The 21,366-nt window shown below is 46.3% G+C and overlaps 1 protein-coding gene across 7 annotated transcripts in view; it reads left to right on the top strand.

Moving 5' to 3' along the window:
* KMT2C (lysine methyltransferase 2C) overlaps nucleotides 1–21,366 on the top strand; it is a 223,971-nt gene that overhangs the window by 59,040 nt on the left and 143,565 nt on the right. For all 7 annotated transcript variants that reach the window (XM_066585567.1, XM_066585564.1, XM_066585562.1 and 4 more), the window contains exons 5-8: nucleotides 5,226–5,371; nucleotides 6,748–6,857; nucleotides 15,879–16,041; nucleotides 17,538–17,709. In XM_066585567.1, the coding sequence (XP_066441664.1) occupies nucleotides 5,226–5,371; nucleotides 6,748–6,857; nucleotides 15,879–16,041; nucleotides 17,538–17,709 (591 nt within the window). The remainder of the gene's footprint in view (nucleotides 1–5,225; nucleotides 5,372–6,747; nucleotides 6,858–15,878; nucleotides 16,042–17,537; nucleotides 17,710–21,366) is intronic.

The following is a 21,366-nucleotide window of genomic DNA, read 5'->3' as shown; positions in this document are numbered from 1 at the left end:
TTGTGAAACTTGGGGTAAGCCTTCTTACCTTCGTGCCCGGAGTAACCATTGCCTGTGGATTTTGTAATCAGACGCATGATCGTTATTTGTGCGGTTTCCATCTGTGAAGACTGTGGATTGGCCCTGATGAATTACATTGGCGCTAATCCCTGTGCGGATCCGTTGCACATCCGTAGGAAAAACCGGGGTGTTGTCGTCCCCCCCCCCCCCCCCCCCCCCCCCACCTCACAGTCACCATTGCAGGATGATTGGGGCAGAAGACTAATGGGATTTACTATTGGTGATGGATGCTGCCGGTATTCATCTGGACGGATCTTGGTCCCCCGCGTGGCCATAATATCCACAACGCATTGGGCCTTCATATGTAAATACTCATTTACACAGAAGAAAATTAATCGTGGCGCCTATTTTTTCTGCACAGAGTGAAAAGGTGCGAAAGTACAAGGATGGAATTAGTTGTTACAGCGAACGGGGATTGTTTTATGTGACGAACTTTAAAAAAAAAAAAAAAAAAAAAGAAACACTGAATGACCACTGCTGTATTAGAGACCCCCATCTAGTAGCGTTGGACCCCCTTTGGCCTTAAGAACCGCAGCAATTCATCATGGCGTAGATTCTGCAGCAATATCTGCCCCTGCGGTCAGGAAGCTTCTTGTAGATGGAGGTGCATTATGGGTATTTTATGAAGGGGTTTTGCATTTTTTTAAATCTTTGTCGTTCCTCATAGGCTTTAAAAGGGAACCTGCCACTGGATGCTTATGGCGTTAGCCAGGGGCAGGTATGCCTGTTGCCCCCTTGTGGTGGTCTGAAATATTGCGGCATTGCAGAATAAACACTTTGAAGTTTGACTCTGTGTCAGAGGAGGGCCGCGCTGCTCGCTCTCCGGCCGCAGGACGCTGTGTATGGGTGGAGATGTCGGCCATCATGCTGTGGGCGGGGACAGACCGCCGTGGCCCGCCTCTTTGACTCGGCGCTCCGATCGGAGTCAAACTTAAAAGTATGTTCTGAAACATCGCAGCATTTTAGAACTGCCCTGGCTCCCTTGGTTCAGGCAGTACGAACCCAGCGACGGGTAGTCTAGTGCTAGGTAGGTAGGGGCGGCAGAAGGGGATCCTAACGCTGCGTAGATTGTCAGGAGCAGCCCCGAAAATGAGCTTTTAATCACTAGCGTAAGTGGCATGAGGATGAGCCTTCTCTGTATCGTCCGTCCTCGGACAGTCGTAGTGGTTGTCCTGGTTGTACGGTGTGATTGCGCCTCTCCTGTCCCCACCTAATGCCAGCAGACCCCAGTAAAATTGTGTTCACACACACTGGATTTGCTGCAGATCTTCCATAGCATCTAATTTGAAGTGGATTTTGGGGCAAAATGCTGTGAGATTGCTGCAGACTTCACTGCGGGTTAATTTAGGCACGATTTAGGGTGTTTAGTCACTCATTGATTGTAGCGTGAAGAAGGCTTCCTTCCGTTTGTGTTCTCTTTCTTAGCGCAGACTTCTGCTCTTTTTTTTTTTCTCTTCTCCTTTGTTTTTCCTTTTTTTTTTTCCTTTTTCCTTTTAACACAAAAAAAGGGTAGCCGGTAGTAGGACACCAAAATCGGAAAACTGAGGCTCAAATAAAGTAACATCCAAACTTTTTTTTTGTCTTATTTTGCTTCTATGATGGAACATAGCTGGAAAGAACTGGCGGTGTGAATGAGCCCCGAGGGGACGTTCACACATGGCGGAAATCATGCGGATTTCTCGCTGAGGACAAACCACCCCAAGGCCGGGCTCACACCAACATGCAGGTTCCCACAGTGCAATCCAGCTGTGACCCCGGTCGGCGACTCCGCATACCTTCTTTTTCTGTACTGTGGATTACCGTGGACGCTCGCCATTGGTCATGCGCAGTACAGATTTTTATTCTTTTTTTAATTTTTTGTATTTCCAGCGCCGTCGCTAGGCATTGACATGGGTACCCCGCGGCTCCTCCTCAATGTCCATTGTGGATGGGCTGCGGGTTGGACGGTCTCCACTGATGTCAATGGAGGCCGTCTGCACAGAGTCCGCAGCAAAATAGACATGCTCCGATCTTTCCCGCACTCGCAGAATACGCAATTTGTTTCCGCAGGTGTGAAGGAAAAAGCTTTAATTGTGGAATCCGACTGAGGATTCCGCAATTAAAATCCGCCTGTGTGAAACCTGCCTAAGACGTGTGTGTGTGTGTGTGTGTGTGTGTGTGTGTGTGTGTGTGTGTGTGTGTGTGTGTGTGTATATATATATATATATCCATCCACCCACTACAATGAAGGGTCGTATTGTAAGACAGCAGAGGGATTAAAAATCTAGGAACTGATACTGAAAGTATATTTAAACCTGTACTTCTCTATACATTGATAAAGGGGGCGCTGTTACCTGTTTCATACCACATTTGACGCCATGTATTCCCCCGTGTGGCACGTGACTGACTGCCTCGTATCAGTGGCAGTTGTATTTGTTCAGACGTTGCCCGAAGCGTCTCCTCATCTGCGGTGCCACCAGCACGCCAATACGGCTGCATGCCTTTTACTGCTTTTGTTACGTACCCAGCATATAATTAAACCCCTCTGGTTGGATGTATAGAGATTACTTTATGCATTGTTGTCTTAGCCGGAGCGCCATCTTGACGTGTTTTACAAAGAGGGACCTTACAGACAGTCGGTGTACTATTGCATTTGAGCTTTTTATTTACGGCTATCCTTTTTTTCTGAACGCAGCCCTGCAGTAGTTGTTGAATTCACATGCGCTGCTCACCATGGTTTCGGCTTAAATGCGAGCACGGAGGCCCTGGCACGTTTTCGGAATGAGCGCTTTCTGCGGCTGCCTCTCATCCTGAGAGCTTCCTGGAGCCTCTCTGAAAAGAGCCAAATTGATTTATCTTGGAACAGCTCTAGTGTCCCCGTGTGCTGCTGATGTAATCTCTCCGAGCTCTGCGGTGGACAGTGGCCAAGACACAGCACTGAGCCTCTGTTGTGCGGCACACATCTGATTGGCTGGCACAGCTGGCACTGTGCCAGGGTCATGATCAGAAGGGAAGTGGAAGACAACAATTACAAAGAGGATAACGTCTCCGAAGTCCTATGTAGAACACCTATTTCTGTTTAGGCTTTACCCTTTAGCTACCAAAACCATCTCGGCACGATAATGAAGTCATCGGTTATTTCTGCAGTTTCTTTTACTGTAGTGCCATTATTAAGCATACCTACACTTTCAGATGGCTTTTCAGACTAAGCTACTATGTACGTACATGAGGAATAAGACTAGATCTGGTCATTAGAAGACTTGTATTCTGCATCAATCACCAGTTTTCCCTCCGTTAAGTCTCTAATTTTCAGTCTTCTCTGAGCTGGTGAGTGGAGCCTACCTGCTGTCTGTCTTCTATACACAGTACATGAAGAATTGGCTCTCGAAAAGGACTTTTCACACAGGCTGCTTATGTGGCATGAACATTCGCCTGCATTTTGATAGGCCAATTATTGGACAATCAGTCTGAATGTACTGCCAATTAACCGATGAACGAACAAGGGCTTTTAACGAACTACTTTTGTATTAAAAGCGTCCTTAATTGGGGCAATAAGATATTAAAAAAAAAAAGTGTTAAAATCACCTGTAATATGTGTTAAAAAAAAAAAATTATAATTAAAGTAACAGATACACATTAAAGTGTCCATCTAGTTTCGGGCCAAAATTCTGCCTAGCAGTGGAGTTTGATCTTCTGTAGACTTTGGACATCCATCAGTTCACCCGCTTTTGGGAGCAGCTTTTGGCTGGCCAGGCTGTCCACCATTTTCCAACTGCACTACGCACTGCCCACATGGTCAGTGCTGGCCAATCATAGAGCAGGATTAGTGCATTGGTCATTCTAAAACTACTAATGCATTATGCGCGGTTAGCCTAAAGATGGTGACAGCTATCTTGGCGGCCCAAAAGCAGCAGAACAGAGACCACTGATAAGATCTTCAGGCACTATACCTCCTCCACTCTGCACTCCTGGGAGAGAAATTTGTCCCAAAACCAAAAGATCGCTTTAAGGATCCACCATCAATATCAAAGCCTGGGAAGACCTTGACTGTGTAATGAGAGGAATCCATGTTCATTCCAGGATCAGTTTAAGGCCTCCCTCACACAGGGCGTTTTATACAGCGTTTAGCTCTGCCTTTTTAGCCCAGCGCTAAACACTGTACAAGGCTCCCATTCATTTCAATGGGGCTGCTCACACAGGGCTGAAAACGCAGCGCCTTGCAACGCTGCGCTTTGACAGCGATGCATGTTCTATTTTGGGGCTTTTGCAGCCCTGCGTCACCCATTAAAATGAATGGGCAGCGGTTTCAGCACTGCTGAAAACGCGGCAGCACTTTGTGCCGCGTTTTTGGCAGCGTTAACCGCCCGCCGATTTTCAGGGTGAGGGCTTGCAATAGAAGCCCTACCCCGAAAATCAGTCCCTGCTAGGTGGAGGAGAAAAAAAAAAGCAATACTCACCTAGCCGCTGCAGTCCGGGTCGCGGCCGCTGGTCTCTGCCGCTGATCCGGGCTTCCCTTGCATTCACAAGTCTATTGACGTGGGCCAGGTTTGAGAACCCCGCCTCCGGCAATAGAGTGCTGTGATTGGTTGTCGGCACGCTTGATGCCCAATCACAGCCCTTCATTGACTGTCTCAGCCAATCAGCGCCGGCAAGCTCTGATTGGGTGAGACAGTCAATCAAGGGCTGTGATTGGGCATCGAGCAAGCACCGACAACTAATCACAGCACTCTATTGCCGGAGGCGGGGTTCTCAAACCTGGCCTAGGGCAATAGACTTGTGAATGCAGGGGAAGCCCGGATCAGCGGCAGAGCCCAGCGGCCGCGACACGGACTGCAGCGGCTAGGTGAGTATTGCTTTTTTTTCTTTTCAGCATTCTTGGCTGCGTTTTCAGCCAAACTGAAAACGCAGCCAAAACGCTGGCATAAAGCATGCCAGCGCTGCTGAAACGGGGCGGAATCTGCAGTAACGCAGCGTTGAAAAACGCTGCGTTTCTGCAAACGCCCTGTGTGAGGGAGGCCTAAAGTTTGTCCCATCAGCATTTTTTTGCCAGCGGTGTAAATGTATGCAATACAAATAATTTCTCGCAGCTTTGGGATGTTTCCCTGATCTCCTAGCCGCGGCGCGCTGCCTCTCTTGGCCAATGTTAGTACTGCACAGTGTACTTACCTCTATCTCTTTCTCTGCAGAGTGAAGTCCCCACCACACAATGTCACCTACACAAGTGTGAGCACCCAAACCACCTCCGACGAGCAGGGCTGCAAATTCTGGGATGAACTGTCTCTAGTTGGCCTTCCTGATGACATCCGTGTCCAGTTCTTGTTTGAGTCAACAGGTAAGATTATGACGGCAATCCCGGAGTTACGGGGGTCTCGGGAGACGATATTCTCAGCATTCAATGTTCTCTCTGAGCCATAGTAACTTTAAATAACATTTAACATACAATGTTGTAGACCCTGCTAATCTCTGCGAATGCAATTTCGTTGGACATTCCAACTGATCAGCATGGGCATTGTATCGGTTAAACGCCTCTATTACTGCAGTGCCCGCACCATTTGGCTGTCTAGTAATGCCTTTCTACAGTTAGAGGGATTTTGTCATCGGGCTCATGCGGCCTGAACCCCGGGCAAGGATGCCTGTTGCTCCCGTGGGTGATTTTATTCTGAAACTCTGCGTTGTTTCAGAATAAATGCACTTTTAAAATTTAACTCTAAAAGCGGCGTTCTGAATCACGGAGGCGGGCCGCGCCGGTATCCTCTCGCTCACAACATCTATAGTGACCGCTCCCCTCCCTGCTTATGTATAGGGACAGAGCTGTTACTCTGCATGCAGCAGGCGAGGAGAGGTCAGCACGAGCTCAGAGACAAACCTCTAAGGCCTCATGTCCACTTGAAAAATACAATCCGCGCAGAATCTGCCGCGGATTTCCGCGGTGGATTCCGCTCAGATTTGCTTTAAATGGTATTTTTTTTGCATGCAGATATCCGCACACATTGCTATCAATGTGATAGCAATGTTGCCGATCCGCGCAGAATCCGCGGCAGAATGGATCATGCCGCGTTTTTTCTCCCGTGTGTGAAAAACGCAATTCTTTTAAAATGCCATCCGCGGCTGCAAAAATCAATTTAATGGACCGCGGATGGCCAATGATTCCCTATGGGCAAAATCCGCTGCGGATTCCTCAATTCCATTTAGCTAGCGGACATGAGGCCTAAGGGCTTATTCACACGGGCTTATTTACACACGTAGTACGAAGAGCTGAAACCCCATCGATTTGCATTGGGGTATGCAGACATGTTTTTGACACATGAAAAAAAAACAAACAAAAAAAACCACAGCGTGTCTTATTTTGGACCGAAATGGCCTATAACAGTCAACAGGATTGCTTAAGTGTGCAGCGAATACAGATGATACACGCATATTCACTGCATATTTACACGTGAAATCAATAGGGAAGCCTTGTGGTTTTCTTTGCGCTTGTGAGCTATGCAATAAATTTGCGCAAAGTTAAGAAAGCACGCAAGAAGCAGTTTCAGCCCGTGACAATGCTGCGTATTTCATGACTGGAACTCGACAGGCCCAAAGTGTGTGTATTCTAAAACGCCCGCAGGGGGAGCAGGGCAACGGGGCATCCTTGACTTAGTTTTTTTCCCTTGTGTGAATTGTTCCCACTACAGCAGACACATGTCGTACAATCTGTTTTTACCGCAGGTCATTGCTGGGCTCATCAACGCTGCGCAGAATGGTCACCAGGCGTGCACCACTCTGAAGATCAGGCATTGGTCAACGTGGACAAAGCGGTCATCTCAGGGAGCACAGAAGTGAGTCCAAGCTTGAGGAAACTTTCTTCTTTGCCAGTCACTCAGCTCTTTATATACATTTTGAAGGGCTTTTTCGAGTTGTAAGAACTTCCCTATGCATTAACATGACATAGTAGTATACTTACCGCTGTGTCCCACAATGGCGCTCGGCCCTCCGCTCTGGTCTCTGTTTACAGCTGCAGTCCCGCCTGTTTTTTGAGGCATCACAGGTGCTGCAGCCAGTAACCAAGTTCTGTGATCGATCACTGAGCTCTGTTAATGGCGGCAGCCCCTGTGACGTCCCATAAACTGGAGTGGGATGTAAGCAGAGATCAGAGTGGAGGACGAAGCACCGTCGTGGGACACAGCGGGGAGAGGCGAGTAGGTCACCATTTGTCATTTTAATGTATGCGGAAGGAATTGACCAGCCAGGGTTCTTACAACTCAGACAACCTCTTTTAATAGCATTTTTATTCTTTATTATGTTATGTTTGTTAACTTTTGCTCCTCCCCCTCTCCTTTTTTTTTTTTGCAAGAATGTCAAACCTCTTTCCATGCACCTCCTAACCAAAGCGGTGTTTATACATATCCACAGATGTGAACACAGTCATAACTGTAGTAATGGAAGTAGGTGGAATTTATTTGGAGGGATGATGGATAGAACGGGTGCCTTTGTGGTGTTTTCATTACATGCATGCATTGAGTAGGTTCATTATATGCACTTTGGGAAATCCTCATTTTATATTGCATCTGATTATAAGGGTTCCTAGGAAACAACATGGCCCCTGCAGTAGGAGTATTACCAGGTGCCGTCGCAATAGGTGGATAGTAGAGATCAGCGAGCATACTCGCTAACGACAAATACTCGAGCTAGTATTGTCCTTTTCGAGAACCTGCATTCTACCCTTTTTTTTTTTTTCTCTTCAGGATGTAAATCTGATTCTCCATTCTCTCAGCCTGGTAGGAGGAGCCTCTGCTGTGCTATGTTCTATAGACTGTACACAGAGAACTGCAGAGATCCTGCTTTTTAGATGCCTGTTACACACACACACACACACACACACACACACACACACCCTCATCAGACAGAAGTGTACAGAAAGTTTTAGCAGCGTGCGTAAAAACAGCAGAATGTTTCCCCATTAGCTCTACTTGTAGCTCTCATGTTCTGTCTCATGTAGTTGTGGGAAGCCGGCACGTAAACATTCCACCAAGATTTAATTGAAACCATGCATGCATAGTTTGATCACACGCTCAACACTGATGTCTCATCGTTTTTTCTGGTGTTCTGAACTTGGAATAACCGCTCATTCTGGACTATTCTGACCAATCAGATCAGCAGATTTTGGGGGGTTTTGGACAAAGCAGTACTGGCTAAGATGCCAGCGCTAAGGCTTATGATTATTGTAGAAGTTTTGGAAAACCCTTACGGCATTGACCCCTAGGAGTGTTCTGGGGCACCCCCCACCCCTCCTTTTTAAAAAAAAATGTAATATTGTCCTTGATGATGAAACCTATATCCTGTATAAAATTTAATACTATTTCGGGTACTATTTGCATCTTCGTTAATCAGTCACGTAAAACGGTCCATACGGACTTTATCTAGAGAAAAAGTGTTTTTTTTCGCTGGCAGAAAAGCAAAGGAGGCGGCGCAAGGTATAACGGGGACAGAGAAACTGGACCTGGTTATGGTTGTAAATAAACCCTGCGAGCGGCAGTGATTTCAAGGGTGCTGCCAGAGATGGCCGAAGGCTTTTTTTTACAAGGGCGAGTACAAGTTGCGCTCGAGAATGTGCTGTGTGTCGGATGTTTGTTGGTTGAAAAGTTAGCCCCCCTTTACCAGACAACTTCAGCTCATCTACTGGCTTGTGTTAGTCTCATCATTTCTGTAATATACTTGCATTAAAAATGTTGTTGCTTTACCACTGTAAATCCTGTTGAAATGGCTGCCACTAGGGGTCATTCTTCCAGCTTCTCTGCAATCCACTCTGTCATTAAGTACAAGGCTAATGTAGTAACAAGGACATAGGGACATTTCCATAGCAACAGGCGGAAGGAGCTATCTTAACAGGCGGCTCCCATGCGCTGCAGTCAGAGGCTGCAGACTAATAGATCTGCAGACACCGGGATAATGATCTCCAGTCTCTGCCTCTATTGCCCATCACACACTCACACTCTATAGTGGGTTTACTAACCATTTGGCAAGAATGTCCCTAAATACCTAAATCATCCTGGAAAGCAGAGGGGTATTTAGATGCTGTTTCCCTGCTGATTGGACCAGAGACAGTGCAATGCAGGATAGGAAGCAAGGGCAAGGAAGTGCAGGACAGTGAACTACTGGCATAATGTTAGGCTTGCTGCATGCCCCCTTCCTGAAAGTAGATAGCAAACAGCTGGACAGTAGAAAAATTGGGAAGGTCACATGGAAATCAGAACTTGCAAACACAAAACAGCAGCAAGTGAGCGGATAAGGAGAACCTGGTGTATTTTAGAAAATGTATTGAAAACCCAGGTACGATTTAATCAGACAATTCTTAGTTTTAGTAGTTGTTTGCGCTATTTTAAATTTGTACTGACGGTATACGGCTCCCTTGACGTGTTTCCTACATTATGGCAAGCTCACAATTTATTGCCAGCTGCAGTAGAAAACCCCCACATGTCCACAAGCGGGTTATAACTGCACCCAGGACTCTGCGGAGAGTCAGCCCGCTTCCCAAATCATTAAATGTCAGGACGACCGCTTACTGTGATTTAAGCAGGTAGGAGAACAGATGAGCAGTTTACAAGCCTTAAGAAAACAGCTGTGGAGGAAATACAGGCAGCATATTGTTGTTCTAGCCGCCCGGCTCGCACCGATTCAGGTAACGGTTACTGCAAGTTAATGTGCCTGGTGGTGGAGGCTTTTATCATTACATAGGAATTCTCAAAGCTGCAAAGGCGTCACCCTAGGGAATATGACTAATGTGTAGGAGCTAGAGAAGAGGCTCATGAAATGACGTAAGGATACCTAGCGGATACCGAAGGAGATAACAACTTCTACTTAACTTTAATTGCAATGGCTAGAACTAAGATATACATTTTGTACATTGCATTTTCTTTCACTTTCCCATGACACCCCTGCCCACTTCCTTTTTTTTCCGGCCCCTCTTCCCAACTATTCCTTTTTTTTTTTCTTAGCGCTTCTTCCCAACTCCTCCTTTTTTTTTCCTGGCGCAACTTCCCAACTTCATTTTTTTTATTCTTGGTGCCTCTTCCCAACTTCTCCTTTCTTTCTCGGCGCCTCTTCCCAACTTCTCCTTTCTTTCTCGGCGCCTCTTCCCAACTTCTCCTTTCTTTCTCGGCGCCTCTTCCCAACTTCTCCTTTCTTTCTCGGCGCCTCTTCCCAACTTCTCCTTTCTTTCTCGGCGCCTCTTCCCAACTTCTCCTTTCTTTCTCGGCGCCTCTTCCCAACTTCTCCTTTCTTTCTCGGCGCCTCTTCCCAACTTCTCCTTTCTTTCTCGGCGCCTCTTCCCAACTTCTCCTTTCTTTCTCGGCGCCTCTTCCCAACTTCTCCTTTCTTTCTCGGCGCCTCTTTCTCCTGCAATATTTGTTTTAATGAGCACTCTCATCCCCATTGAATCATTCAGGCGCACCTTTTCTTCATTCATTACGTTGTGTCATCCTTTTATTATTTTTGAAAAAAATATGAAGAAATGGACAACTTACCTGCATCCCCACATAGTCTTATACTGCCCTTGTCAGACTATGCACGAACCTTATTGAAAGGGTGAATGGTAACGCCCAATTGTCCATTACGCCTACATTTCCAGAAGAAATAACAGTTCTCCCTAATGATGTTCCAGCACATGAGATACATGTATCTTTAAAGTACTACCTTTGCTGTGAATGGCGCGGTCTCTGGAGCGCTGCTGTCGGATTTCAGTTTAATTTTAATGCAGTCACAAACGGCTCAAGCAGAGATGATGAGCCGACAGTAAAAGCCGCATCCGTCACAGATGATCGTGCCACCATTTGTTTGCTGAATGAAGTGCAGCCCACATGATGGATCGGTCCCTTGTAAAGGTCAGAACCGCCACAGTGTTCATTCATGTGCAAGACATAAAGGTTAAGAGAGGGGAGCTGTAGGTGAAGTCAGAAGCCGAGCCGCCCTGTCATATTCTTTACAGCTCTCGGATACTCACTACGTTTAGCTGGATTGTGAAATGTCAAATGAAGAGAGACGGCCGCGAACGCGCTCTCCTTATCACTCTTGTCTGCTTAACTTACATTTTTAATTAAAAAACTGGATATTTCTGGCCTTTTTCCCTTTCTACGTATGCTTAATGCCAACATACTGGGACCATTTTCATGCCCAAAGGGACTTTTTTTTTTACCCTTTTGGGGGAGGGGGGGGGGGGGGGGTCACAAATCCTTTTAGGCCAGTTTTCTGGCATTTAAAAAGTTAAAAAATATTGTTCAGTAGAAGTTTTTGACTGCTGTGCCTGTTTGCATCCTGCTTGGAACTTTCCTAAAGTTGAGAGATGCTTAACAAAAGGGGGTCGCCGTAGACTGGCCAGGTACATGCAAAGACATGCACCTCTAACTTTGGTGCACTTCACTTAGGATCTATGTCTTTATTTATAACGCCATGTAAAATTCTGCGTAAGTAAATAACCCCCTTTGTGCCTAGAGTAAAGCTTAAAGGGGATTTCCAGGCGTTTACTATCAATGACCTATCCTCAGGCTAGGTCATCAATAGTTGATTGGCAGGGTTCTGCCACTTGGGATCCCTACAGATCAGCTGATCATCCAACTTGCTGTCATTGTGGAGCACCGGATGTCATCATCTTGGTCAGAGGTGGAAGAGTAAATCCGGCTTTGCTGACAATGAAACGGCGCGGAGCCAGAAGTGTAATAGGTGTAACATAGTAACATAGTATGTAAGGCCGAATGAAGACATTGTCCATCTAGTCCAGCCTGTCTATCCTACTTTGTTGATCCAGAGGAAGGCAAAAAACCCCAAGGCCAGAAACCAATTAGCCCTTTTGGGGAAAAAATTCCTTCCCGACTCCCTAATGGCAATCAGACTGTTCCCTGGATCAACCCCTAATAGTTCCTACCTGCCTATATACCCGGATTGACACTTCACCTAAGATTTATATCCTGTAATATCCTTCTTCTCCAGAAAGACATCAAGTCCCCTTTTAACCACCTCTGTGGATTTTGCCATCACCACTTCCTCCGGTAGAGAGTTCCATAGTCTCACTGCTCTTACAGTAAAGAATCCCCTTCTATGTTGGTGGTGAAACCTACTTTCCTCTAATCGTAGCGGATGTCCTCTTGTTACCGTCTTGGTCCTTGGTGTAAACAGATCGCGGGAGAGATCCTTGTATTGTCCCCTCATGTACTTATACATGGTTATTTGGTCGCCTCTTAACCTTCTTTTTTCTAGAGTAAATAGACCCAATTTGGATAGCCTCCCTGGGTATTCCAGTCCTGTCATTCCATGTATTAGTTTAGTTGCCCTTCTTTGAATCCCCTCAAGCACTGTGACATCTTTCCTGAGCACCGGTGACCAGAATTGTACGCAGTATTCCATGGGAGGCCTGACAAGTGCCTTATATAATGGAAGGATGATGTTCTCGTCCTTCGCCCCTATACCTCTTTTAATGCACCCCAAGACTTTATTTGCCTTTGTAGCAGCTGACTGGCATTGGTTACTCCAGTTTAGTCTATTATCCACTAATACCCCCAGATCCTTTTCCATATCACTTTTCCCTAGTGGTACCCCATTAAGTGAATATTGGTAACATCCATTCTTGCTGCCCATGTGCATAGTCTTACATTTTTCAACATTGAACTTCATTTGCCATTTTCCTGCCCAAGCCCCCATCTTATCCAGGTCCGTTTGTAGCCGCACATTGTCCTCCATTGTATTAATTATATTGTATAATTGTGTCATCTGCAAATATTGATATTTTGCTGTGCAGACCCTCTACCAGGTCATTGATAAATATGTTGGCTTTGCTGTTATTTATTAGGTGGGAGCGAAGCCAATTATTACATTTCCTGTCTGACACCCAATGACTACGTTCAGTCCACTGCACTGACAGCGGGCTGGTGGATGAGCCTCGAAGTGTCCGCACCATGGTGGTTGATGATGCACAGCAGTACTGAGCAGTGTAAATGTTATTTCAGTAACTGACGCATTAAATCGCTTACTATTAGTTGCTGCAGTGTCTTTGTGAGTTTCCCTTTGCCGCAACTTCCTTTTTCTCCTCTCCTCTGCATGAACTTCCATGGGAAGCATGAGATGGTTCACCCCTCACTACTTGTGTTTTGTCTTGTCAAATTAGGTCTGTCGCTAGCAAAAGAGATAACGGATCATGGATCCTTAGTGGTCAGAACTTTAGAAGGATTTTTCAACTCAAAACTTTAATTTGGGGCAAATAAAATTAGCAGATTTTCATTTTTATCCCATTGGCTGTCACAGAAGCACAAGTTTGTTGAAGACTCGGTGACCAGTTAGGCCCGCAGCGGATTCCGACTGTGAGCCCAGCCAGTGACCCTGCGTACCTCCCTTAACTGTACTGCGGGTGACCGCGGAGGCTCGCTGGAGGTCATGCGCAGTACAGCTTGTTTTTTGATCCTTTGTATTACCTGCATCATAACTCAGCGATTACGCGGGTACCTGCAGCCCATACGCAATGTTAAGTGGATATGAGCTGCGAGTCGGTCGCCTCCAGTGACATCAGTGGACGCTGTCTGCGTGGATTCCACGGCTAAATACAGCACGCTGTGTTTTTTTCCCCGCTCACGGAAAAAGCTATTTGTATCCACGTGTGAACGAAAAAGTAAAAATCTGTGCTTTTTAATGTCCGCGTTTTACCGCAGGAGCCGATTGTGGAATCCGCAATACGAATCTGCTTGTGTGAACCCGGCCCGGAGAGTGTGTGTCCCCCCCCCCCCCACCTCCAAATTGAAAGTTACTTGGTAGAAAAAGCTCGTAGATATGAAGTGGAATGGCGGTTATGTCACTCCTGTTTCTGCGTGCAAGAAAAAACTACATGGAACACAAAATGGATCCCCTACCGGCGCCGTTATACCGCGGCGACACGGAGGCTTTCCAGAAGTAGAGTTGTTACTTACTTTGCTTCTCCTTGATTCTCATGCAAGCTCTGTACAAAAATTGCTTATTAGCTTAACGTGCCGAGGAAGCGAATGTGAAATTAAAAAGCAGATGGCAAAGAATTATTATGTCTCCCCTTAATACGGGCCGCGCAGATTATGCATAATTGTAAAAATGTCATCACACTTTGTAAACATGAAGGCAGAGTGAGTTTTCCGGGCGGCACATCTGTTTCAGGACATTGTTAAATGGTTAGAAAATCAATGCTGATCTGAACTAAGCATATTAATCTGGGGGATCTAATTAACTTAACAGTTACGACTCCTGGTAGATGCATGACTCATGCGTCATAAAAGGCCTGACAAGGATTTGGCAGGTTTAGCCGCGGCGGCGGCGGCGGAGCCTTCCAGCCGTAAACTTATTTTTTATTTATTTGTTTAAAAGTCTGCAATTAAGGTGCATCGACGGCTCTAAAGCGTCAATAATGCAAATGTTGTCACTTCGTTCCATTATTAATGCAGCAGAGCGTTCTATACGGTCTACATATGGCAATAGTTTCCCAAACTGGTAAGGGCTGCTCCGTGGATACTCTTAGGCCTCGTGTCCACGGGCGTAATTGAATTGTGGACGATCCGCAGTTCAAGCCGCCCATAGGGAATCATTGGGTATCTGCACCTAATTAAATGGTTATGGATGTGAGTTGTTTTTTTTTTTTTTTTGCCCTTTGCGGATTGCACGCACAGGGGGAAAAAAAACGCAGCTGCTTCCTTTTACCGCAGATCATGTGTGGCTGTGCTCCATTCATCTCTATGGGAAATACATTTGCGGATGCACTGCGGATTTGAACGTTAAATTCAATTAGGAAGGTGGGATTGAGTCTGCCGTGTGTTCGCTGCTGCACAAGCCTCATGCAGCTAAGGCCTCTTTCACACGGGTAACAGAGATATCGCGGTGAGAAAATGAGCCCTGGCTACATAAAACAAAGAAGAAAAAAAACCCCAGAAAACAATACATTACCTAACGGGCGCTCTCCGCTCTGCCGCACTTCTCCTCCGGCGGTTCTCGGCACTTTTCTGCAGTTTTCAGCCAGAGCTTCGTGGTGAGGGGGTTTCAAAAATCCTGCCTCCAGGAAGCGCTGGCTCTGATTTGCTTCGTCGAGTGCTGCAGTGATTTGGCGGACGCTCGAGAACCAATCCCAGCCATCGCATTGAATGGCTGCAGTGATTGGCTGGGCCGCGGCGCTCGAGAACCAATCCCAGCCATCGCATTGAATGGCTGCAGTGATTGGCTGGGCCGCGGCGCTCGAGAACCAATCACAGCCATCGCATTGAATGGCTGAGCCACGGCACCCAATAACCAATCAGAGCCAGCGCTTCCTGGAGGCGAGATTTTTGAACCCACACCGCACGAATTGCTGGTTGAAGACTACAGAGAAGTGTGCCGGAGCTTTGGGAGAAATGCAGCGGAGCGGCAGCGCCTGTTGGGTAAATTTTTTTTTTTTTTTTTTTTAACATGTAGCCATTGTTTATTTTGGGGACAAACAGGACTTCCTGCTGTACACGTTGCACCACACCAAAACCACGTTTCATGCTATGCAACATATAAAGGAAGGGTCCGTAGAGAAACATGGGCTACAAAAGATCACACATCGCGTCTGTATAGAGCATGCCGCCATTTTTTTTTTTGTCATTGGCATACATGGTATAACTGCAATGCCCCTCAAACTTCCTTTCAGACAATCCCGTTCCAAGTGCTGCTCTGACGTCCATGTTTTTGGTTGGTATCATAGGAGGGTATCGCACACGGAGTCGCCCAGCAACCATCACACCGTACGCTGCTACGGAAAAGCCGAACTGATTCTGTATTGTGATGTCTGCATGCTGTATACAGTTCCTTTACTTGCATCCTCTAAAGCCTTCTGTCTTGTCTTCCAGCGCTGTGCCTACTGTAAGCACCTTGGAGCTACTATCAAATGCTGTGAAGAGACCTGTTCACAGACCTACCATTACCCCTGCGCTGCTGGATCTGGCGCTTTTCAGGATCTTGCCTGCTTTTCTCTTCTTTGCCCGGAGCACATCGGTCAGGCTCTCGAGCGTTGTAAGTGAGGCTTTACTTTGTGCAAACTTCATGTAGATGTCGTCAGATCGGATACAAACTCTGGTCTGTAGTAATGCCAGGCGGCTGTGATAAAGGGGGGGGGGGGGGGCAGAAGTAGAAAAGCACTCCCCCTGCTTCTTCCCAGAAATAGTGCAGTCTTGTCAATGCGCCGAGTCTGTCTGTTGCTGCAACTCTGTACTCTTCACTTGGATGCAGTTGAGCTGCAATACCAGGCACAGCCCATGGGCGAGAGTGGCGCTGTTTTTCTTGGAAGAAATAAAGCTGGTCTTTTATTTTTCTCATTTCAGACATCCCTTTAATTCACAGTACAATACCATAGAATGACGCGCTAATAAAGCGCAGAACTGCGTAGTTTTCATATATTAAAGGACTTGGGAGGTTTTTAATATCTTATCCAAAAGGTTTAAAGCAGTAAAAGGGTACTTGCCTGTTGGCAATCCAGCACTGCTGCCCCAGGATGTCTCTGGAAGTCAGGTGACTGCAGCCTGCCAATCAGAGGCCAGAGAGTCATGGCCAGTCTCCTGGTCGTGGGTGCTGTGATGCTGGGAGTTCCGGACAGTGGTGTTGCAACCTCTGATTGGGAGGCAGCAGTCACCTGACTTCTGCTGTCAACAGAGACTGGAGGAATCAGGGGGCTGCCAAGCTGGATGGCCAGGGGTGAGGACAGGTAAGAACCCTTTTATTGTTTTAAAGGGAACCTGTCATTATATATGAGCCCCATAAATTGTTATAGGGCCCTCAGGTGACAGAACAGGGCGTCCAGGGAGCTGTGTGTTATACTCACCGGGTGCCTCGTTCCTACACTGTGTCCCCGTGTAGTTGGCACGTGCCAGTAGTTTGACTCTTTCCGTGTGCGCATTTACCATTCATCTTCATAGAGCTCAGTGGGGATTGGTTCCTTTTTAACCCTTTGTGCTCTGATTTAAAAAAAGTTATTTCTAACCCGACAACCTCTAAGGCACAGTAAAGGCCCATTTACACGTAAAGATTATCGCTCAAAATTCATTCAAACGACCGAAAATGAGTGATAATTCTTAGGTGAAATTAAAATCCATCGTTCAGCCGCAGAGAGATAAAGTATCTCTCAACAGACTGCATTACTGTGTTTTTCACAGGAGACCAGAGATTACATTGTATTCTGCCGGCAGCCTGACGAAAACAATGCGGCTGTTTGCACAGCAGGACATGTGATTAGTCACGTGCTGGGCTCTGCAAACAGCTCCTGTACTTTAAGCAAAAAGATCTCTAAAACTTTCAACCTTTCAGTTGTTTGAAAGATTATCTTTGGGTGTAAATGGGCCTCACCATAAGGTAATCTTGCCAATGACCTCCTGTAATAATGGGTATTATTACTGATCGCCCCTGCCCAGGTAAACACAAGGGAGTTGAGAGGGAGCATAAACCAGCTTTTACTAGTTTTACTGCCAGCTTTTCTGCATCATCTCCAAATATATATATATTTTTTCTTCTTCCAGATAAGGACGCCGCGGACTGCGCTCTGTGCGACAGCTCCGGAGACCTGTTGGACCAGCTCTTTTGCACAACTTGCGGTCAGCATTACCATGGCATGTGCCTAGACATAGCTGTAACTCCTCTGAAGCGTGCTGGTTGGCAGTGCCCAGATTGTAAAGTCTGTCAGAATTGCAAGTAAGTTTTTGAAGTGCTTTTATTTTTTTCTCTTTTAGTTTAACTGGTTTAATCCTTTCACAGATTTTATTTTTTTCCCAGCTTTAAGAAAAAAAAAGGGCTTGTTTTCTGCCAAATGAGTTGTACTGTTTTCTATTTTAATGGTACCACTTAAAGGGGATGTGTGACTTAAAATAAAAAAAATTGTAACTGCTGGGCAGGTCATGAAATAAAATAAAATAAAAAAAACAGCATCCTCGCCAGTCTTGAACCCCCATTTAGGATGGTTGCAGGAAGTCAGGTGACCACTGTGGCCAATCAGAGGCCGTATCTCCTTGCATTGTGTGTGTGTGTGTGTGTGTGTGTATATAAATGACGTGTTATTTTAATAGATTGGCCGGTTACAGACTTGGTGACACCAAATACCTTTTGTTAGTTAACGGGAAACGGCGTCTGGGTTAAACTTAAACATTTTTGTTGTCCTGCTGGGGGACTTGAACCAGTGATTGCTTGATGACTTCTACAATAAATACGCAGAAATGCATGACAGCCCTGGGGGCCTTCACAAGGCAGCAGGCTGCGATGATACCTGAACTGCACCTCTTGATCTCATTGTAGGGGGGGGGGGGGGGGGCGTTCGGGAGACAAAGGGCGTCTCTGCCTCTGTTCCGCCTTTTAAATGCCGTTGTACCAATTGACATCTAAATGGTTAACAGCTGCTTTTGGCATTTTCTGTCAGACAGCCGACATCGTGCGTGAATGGATACTAACCTCTTCCTTGGCCAATGTTTGTCGAATAGCATAAAAAGGGATTAAAGGAGTTTTCCAGTTTATTGGAAAATTGGGCAGAGTAGGTTTAAAATTGACAAAGGGATACTTGCTGCCTCCGTCCTCACTCGCATGTACGCACGCCACCGCTTCAGCCAATCAGTGGCCTCAGGCCTTGTACCGCTAAGGCTAGTGCAGGTAACGCCGAGAACTGTCCTCTGCTTAGATGCAGCTGTGGCTACTGGCATCGGAGGGGTTAAACTGCCAGGATGGGAGCCGTGGCAGCAGGGCGTCTGCTATATGTCGCTGCGGACGGTTGTTGCTGATGCTGCAGTCCTGTCCACCATCGTGCTGTACATACGGGACGGCTCACATCAGCAGCTCCCCAGCCGCACCGTAAATGTGCAGGGTGGGAAGGGGTTAAAATGAAACTGATACATTGCGCGCAAATAAAAGGGGAAAAAGCTAGTTTAGTGTGAATCCTGCGCTTTTCGTGGTTTGTGGCGCTTGAGGTTGTTCGGAGCTGTTCTCTGAGGAACAGATCTGGTTTCATACCTTCTGACCTGATAACAGCGTTACAATAGCGTCGGCGGGATTATATTACGGACCGTATAGGCAGCCGGCGGTAATATTGCGTCTGTGGAAAGTCTCGTTCTGACTGACTGCGACTCACGGAGGCGGCTCTCTATTGTGGGGATGTCGCAAAATAAAGACACAATATTCAAGGGGTATTTGGGCGACTCAGAGTGAGGGCTCCTTGGCACTGGCGCTCGCGATATCTCCACAAGAAAATCACGGCAAAATCACAACCTTTTCCCGTAATTTTTGAGCACCGGCGCGGTTTTCTCTCACAAGGACGTCGCTGCCACTTGCATCTTTCTCGCCAGTTTTTACCACAATTTTTTTAGCATGAAAGTCTTTAGGACAAAAATCGCACGTTTGTGCTTTGCGATGCGATAAAAAAGGAGGCTGCATAGGAAAACATGGAAGATCAAAAAAACGTAAAACGCAGAAAGATAAAACCTACCTCGCAAATGTGAAGGAAACCACTGAAAATCATTGGTTTAATAATTCTTCACTCACTCTCGCATCGCGTGATTTTTATCGCCAATGTGAAGACGCTCCACAAAGTGATTACATGTAATTTTGCAATATAATGTTTTACGGAACTGCAGAGATATAACGGCATCTGTGCCCCCCCCCCCCCCTCCATCGGTATTCAACGGTTACGTCCTCCGCTGTTTACAGGTCCTGCTGCTCAGTGTCTTCACATTCTGACATGACGATCCGGGTTGTACAGTCATGAATGCGCTCTCGTTAGTAACTTGGCCATTTTGGGAGATGCCGCAAGTACTATACAGAGGTTGGAGTGGAAGCATCGGACGCCTCCGCACCGAACTCCATTTAATGGCCGGCGCTTGTAACTGCAGGCACGGCTCCTATTGACTTCAGTGAGAGCTGTGCCTGCAGTTACAAGCGCCAGCCACTACACTAAGGTCTGAGCAGAGGCTTCCACTTTGACCTCTGTGTAATTGCGGTGCCGACTACATGCACCCGCTCAGCTGATCGGTAGGGGTACCGAGCGAAGGACCCCAGCCGATTTAACGATTGATGACTTATCCTGATGATAGGCCTTTAACCCCTTGAGTGGCGGGTTTCCTACCACCCTGTCAGACCCACCAGGACAGGTTTTTTTAAATGGTCTAATCATTGAATTTCAACTAATTTTGCAGTTGCGTCTCAAGAGCCATAACCTTTTCATTTTTCCATTGACATGGCCATATAGGGGTTGTTTTTTGCGGGACAAGTTGTGATTTTTTTTAAACAGGGGGGAGGAAAAAAAGAAATGGGGAAAAAAGAAATAAAGGGGCCATGTCATTAAGGGGTTAAATAATGTATTAACTTCCTTCTCTGGGTCATTACGACGCACGGATACCACATGTGTGATTGTATTTTTGATTTTTTACAAAGTAAAGGGAGACAAGTGTTTTTGTATTTTTTATTTTTTTTTTTTTTATAATTTTTTAACTTTTTTTTTTTTTTTGTCCCTTTAGGGGACTTCCACAGGGACCCATCAGGACCCCCTGATCACATTCCGGGGGTCTGATGGTGACAGCCCTTTACATGCTGCAGTGACAGCCCTTTACATGCTGTCGTCACATAGACTGCAGCATGTAAAGGATTAACACAGAGATCGGAGGTTTTCTCTGATCTCTGCAGTAAGAGCTGGTGCCTGCTTGTCCTCTGACAGCTAAGCACCAGCTCTCCCTGCCACAGAGACCATCGGCTTGCTTCTGACAAGCCGATGGTCTCTATGGCAACCTGCAAACAAAGCAGGAGACTTAGAAGCAGGAGATTGCCGGCAGATCGGCAATGTCTTCTGCTGGTTTTTCAAAGCCCTTGCTTTGTTTTCAGTGGGACTGTGCAGGCAGAGCACACTGTCACAGCTTGTGGCACTGTGCTTTACAGCTCCCATAGTGATACATAGGCTGGAAATCTTCCGGGCTATATCGCTATGGGCAGTGGAGCTCGTCCCGGAAAATTTCCGGGAGTGCCACTCAAGGGGTTAATAGTATTTCCTTGGAAAACCCCTTTAATAAAATGAGTTAAGAAAAAAGAAAGCAGACACACTACCTATCACTTTTATTTTGCAACTCACTAGATTTTGCCCGAAATAAGTTTTTCTAACTGAAACGCAAAAAGAAAAATGAATAGAAAAAAGGTGACATTCTGCTACTTGAATCCAGAGACTGGCGAGGCACTTTCAGGCTTTGTCCTCACAGCAACCCTGCGTCATCAGGCGATTAATTTTAATTAATGCTTATTGATTGATTTACCATTTTATTCTAGCAGTAAATGGCACCGTTTTAGGCAAAACACAAAACTGTGTACTGCTCTGTGAGATCTTGC

The sequence above is a fragment of the Eleutherodactylus coqui genome, chromosome 12, assembly GCF_035609145.1.
Source record: "Eleutherodactylus coqui strain aEleCoq1 chromosome 12, aEleCoq1.hap1, whole genome shotgun sequence".
NCBI classification, from domain to species: Eukaryota; Metazoa; Chordata; class Amphibia; order Anura; family Eleutherodactylidae; genus Eleutherodactylus; species Eleutherodactylus coqui.
This window is presented reverse-complemented; position numbering and strand designations above follow the sequence as displayed.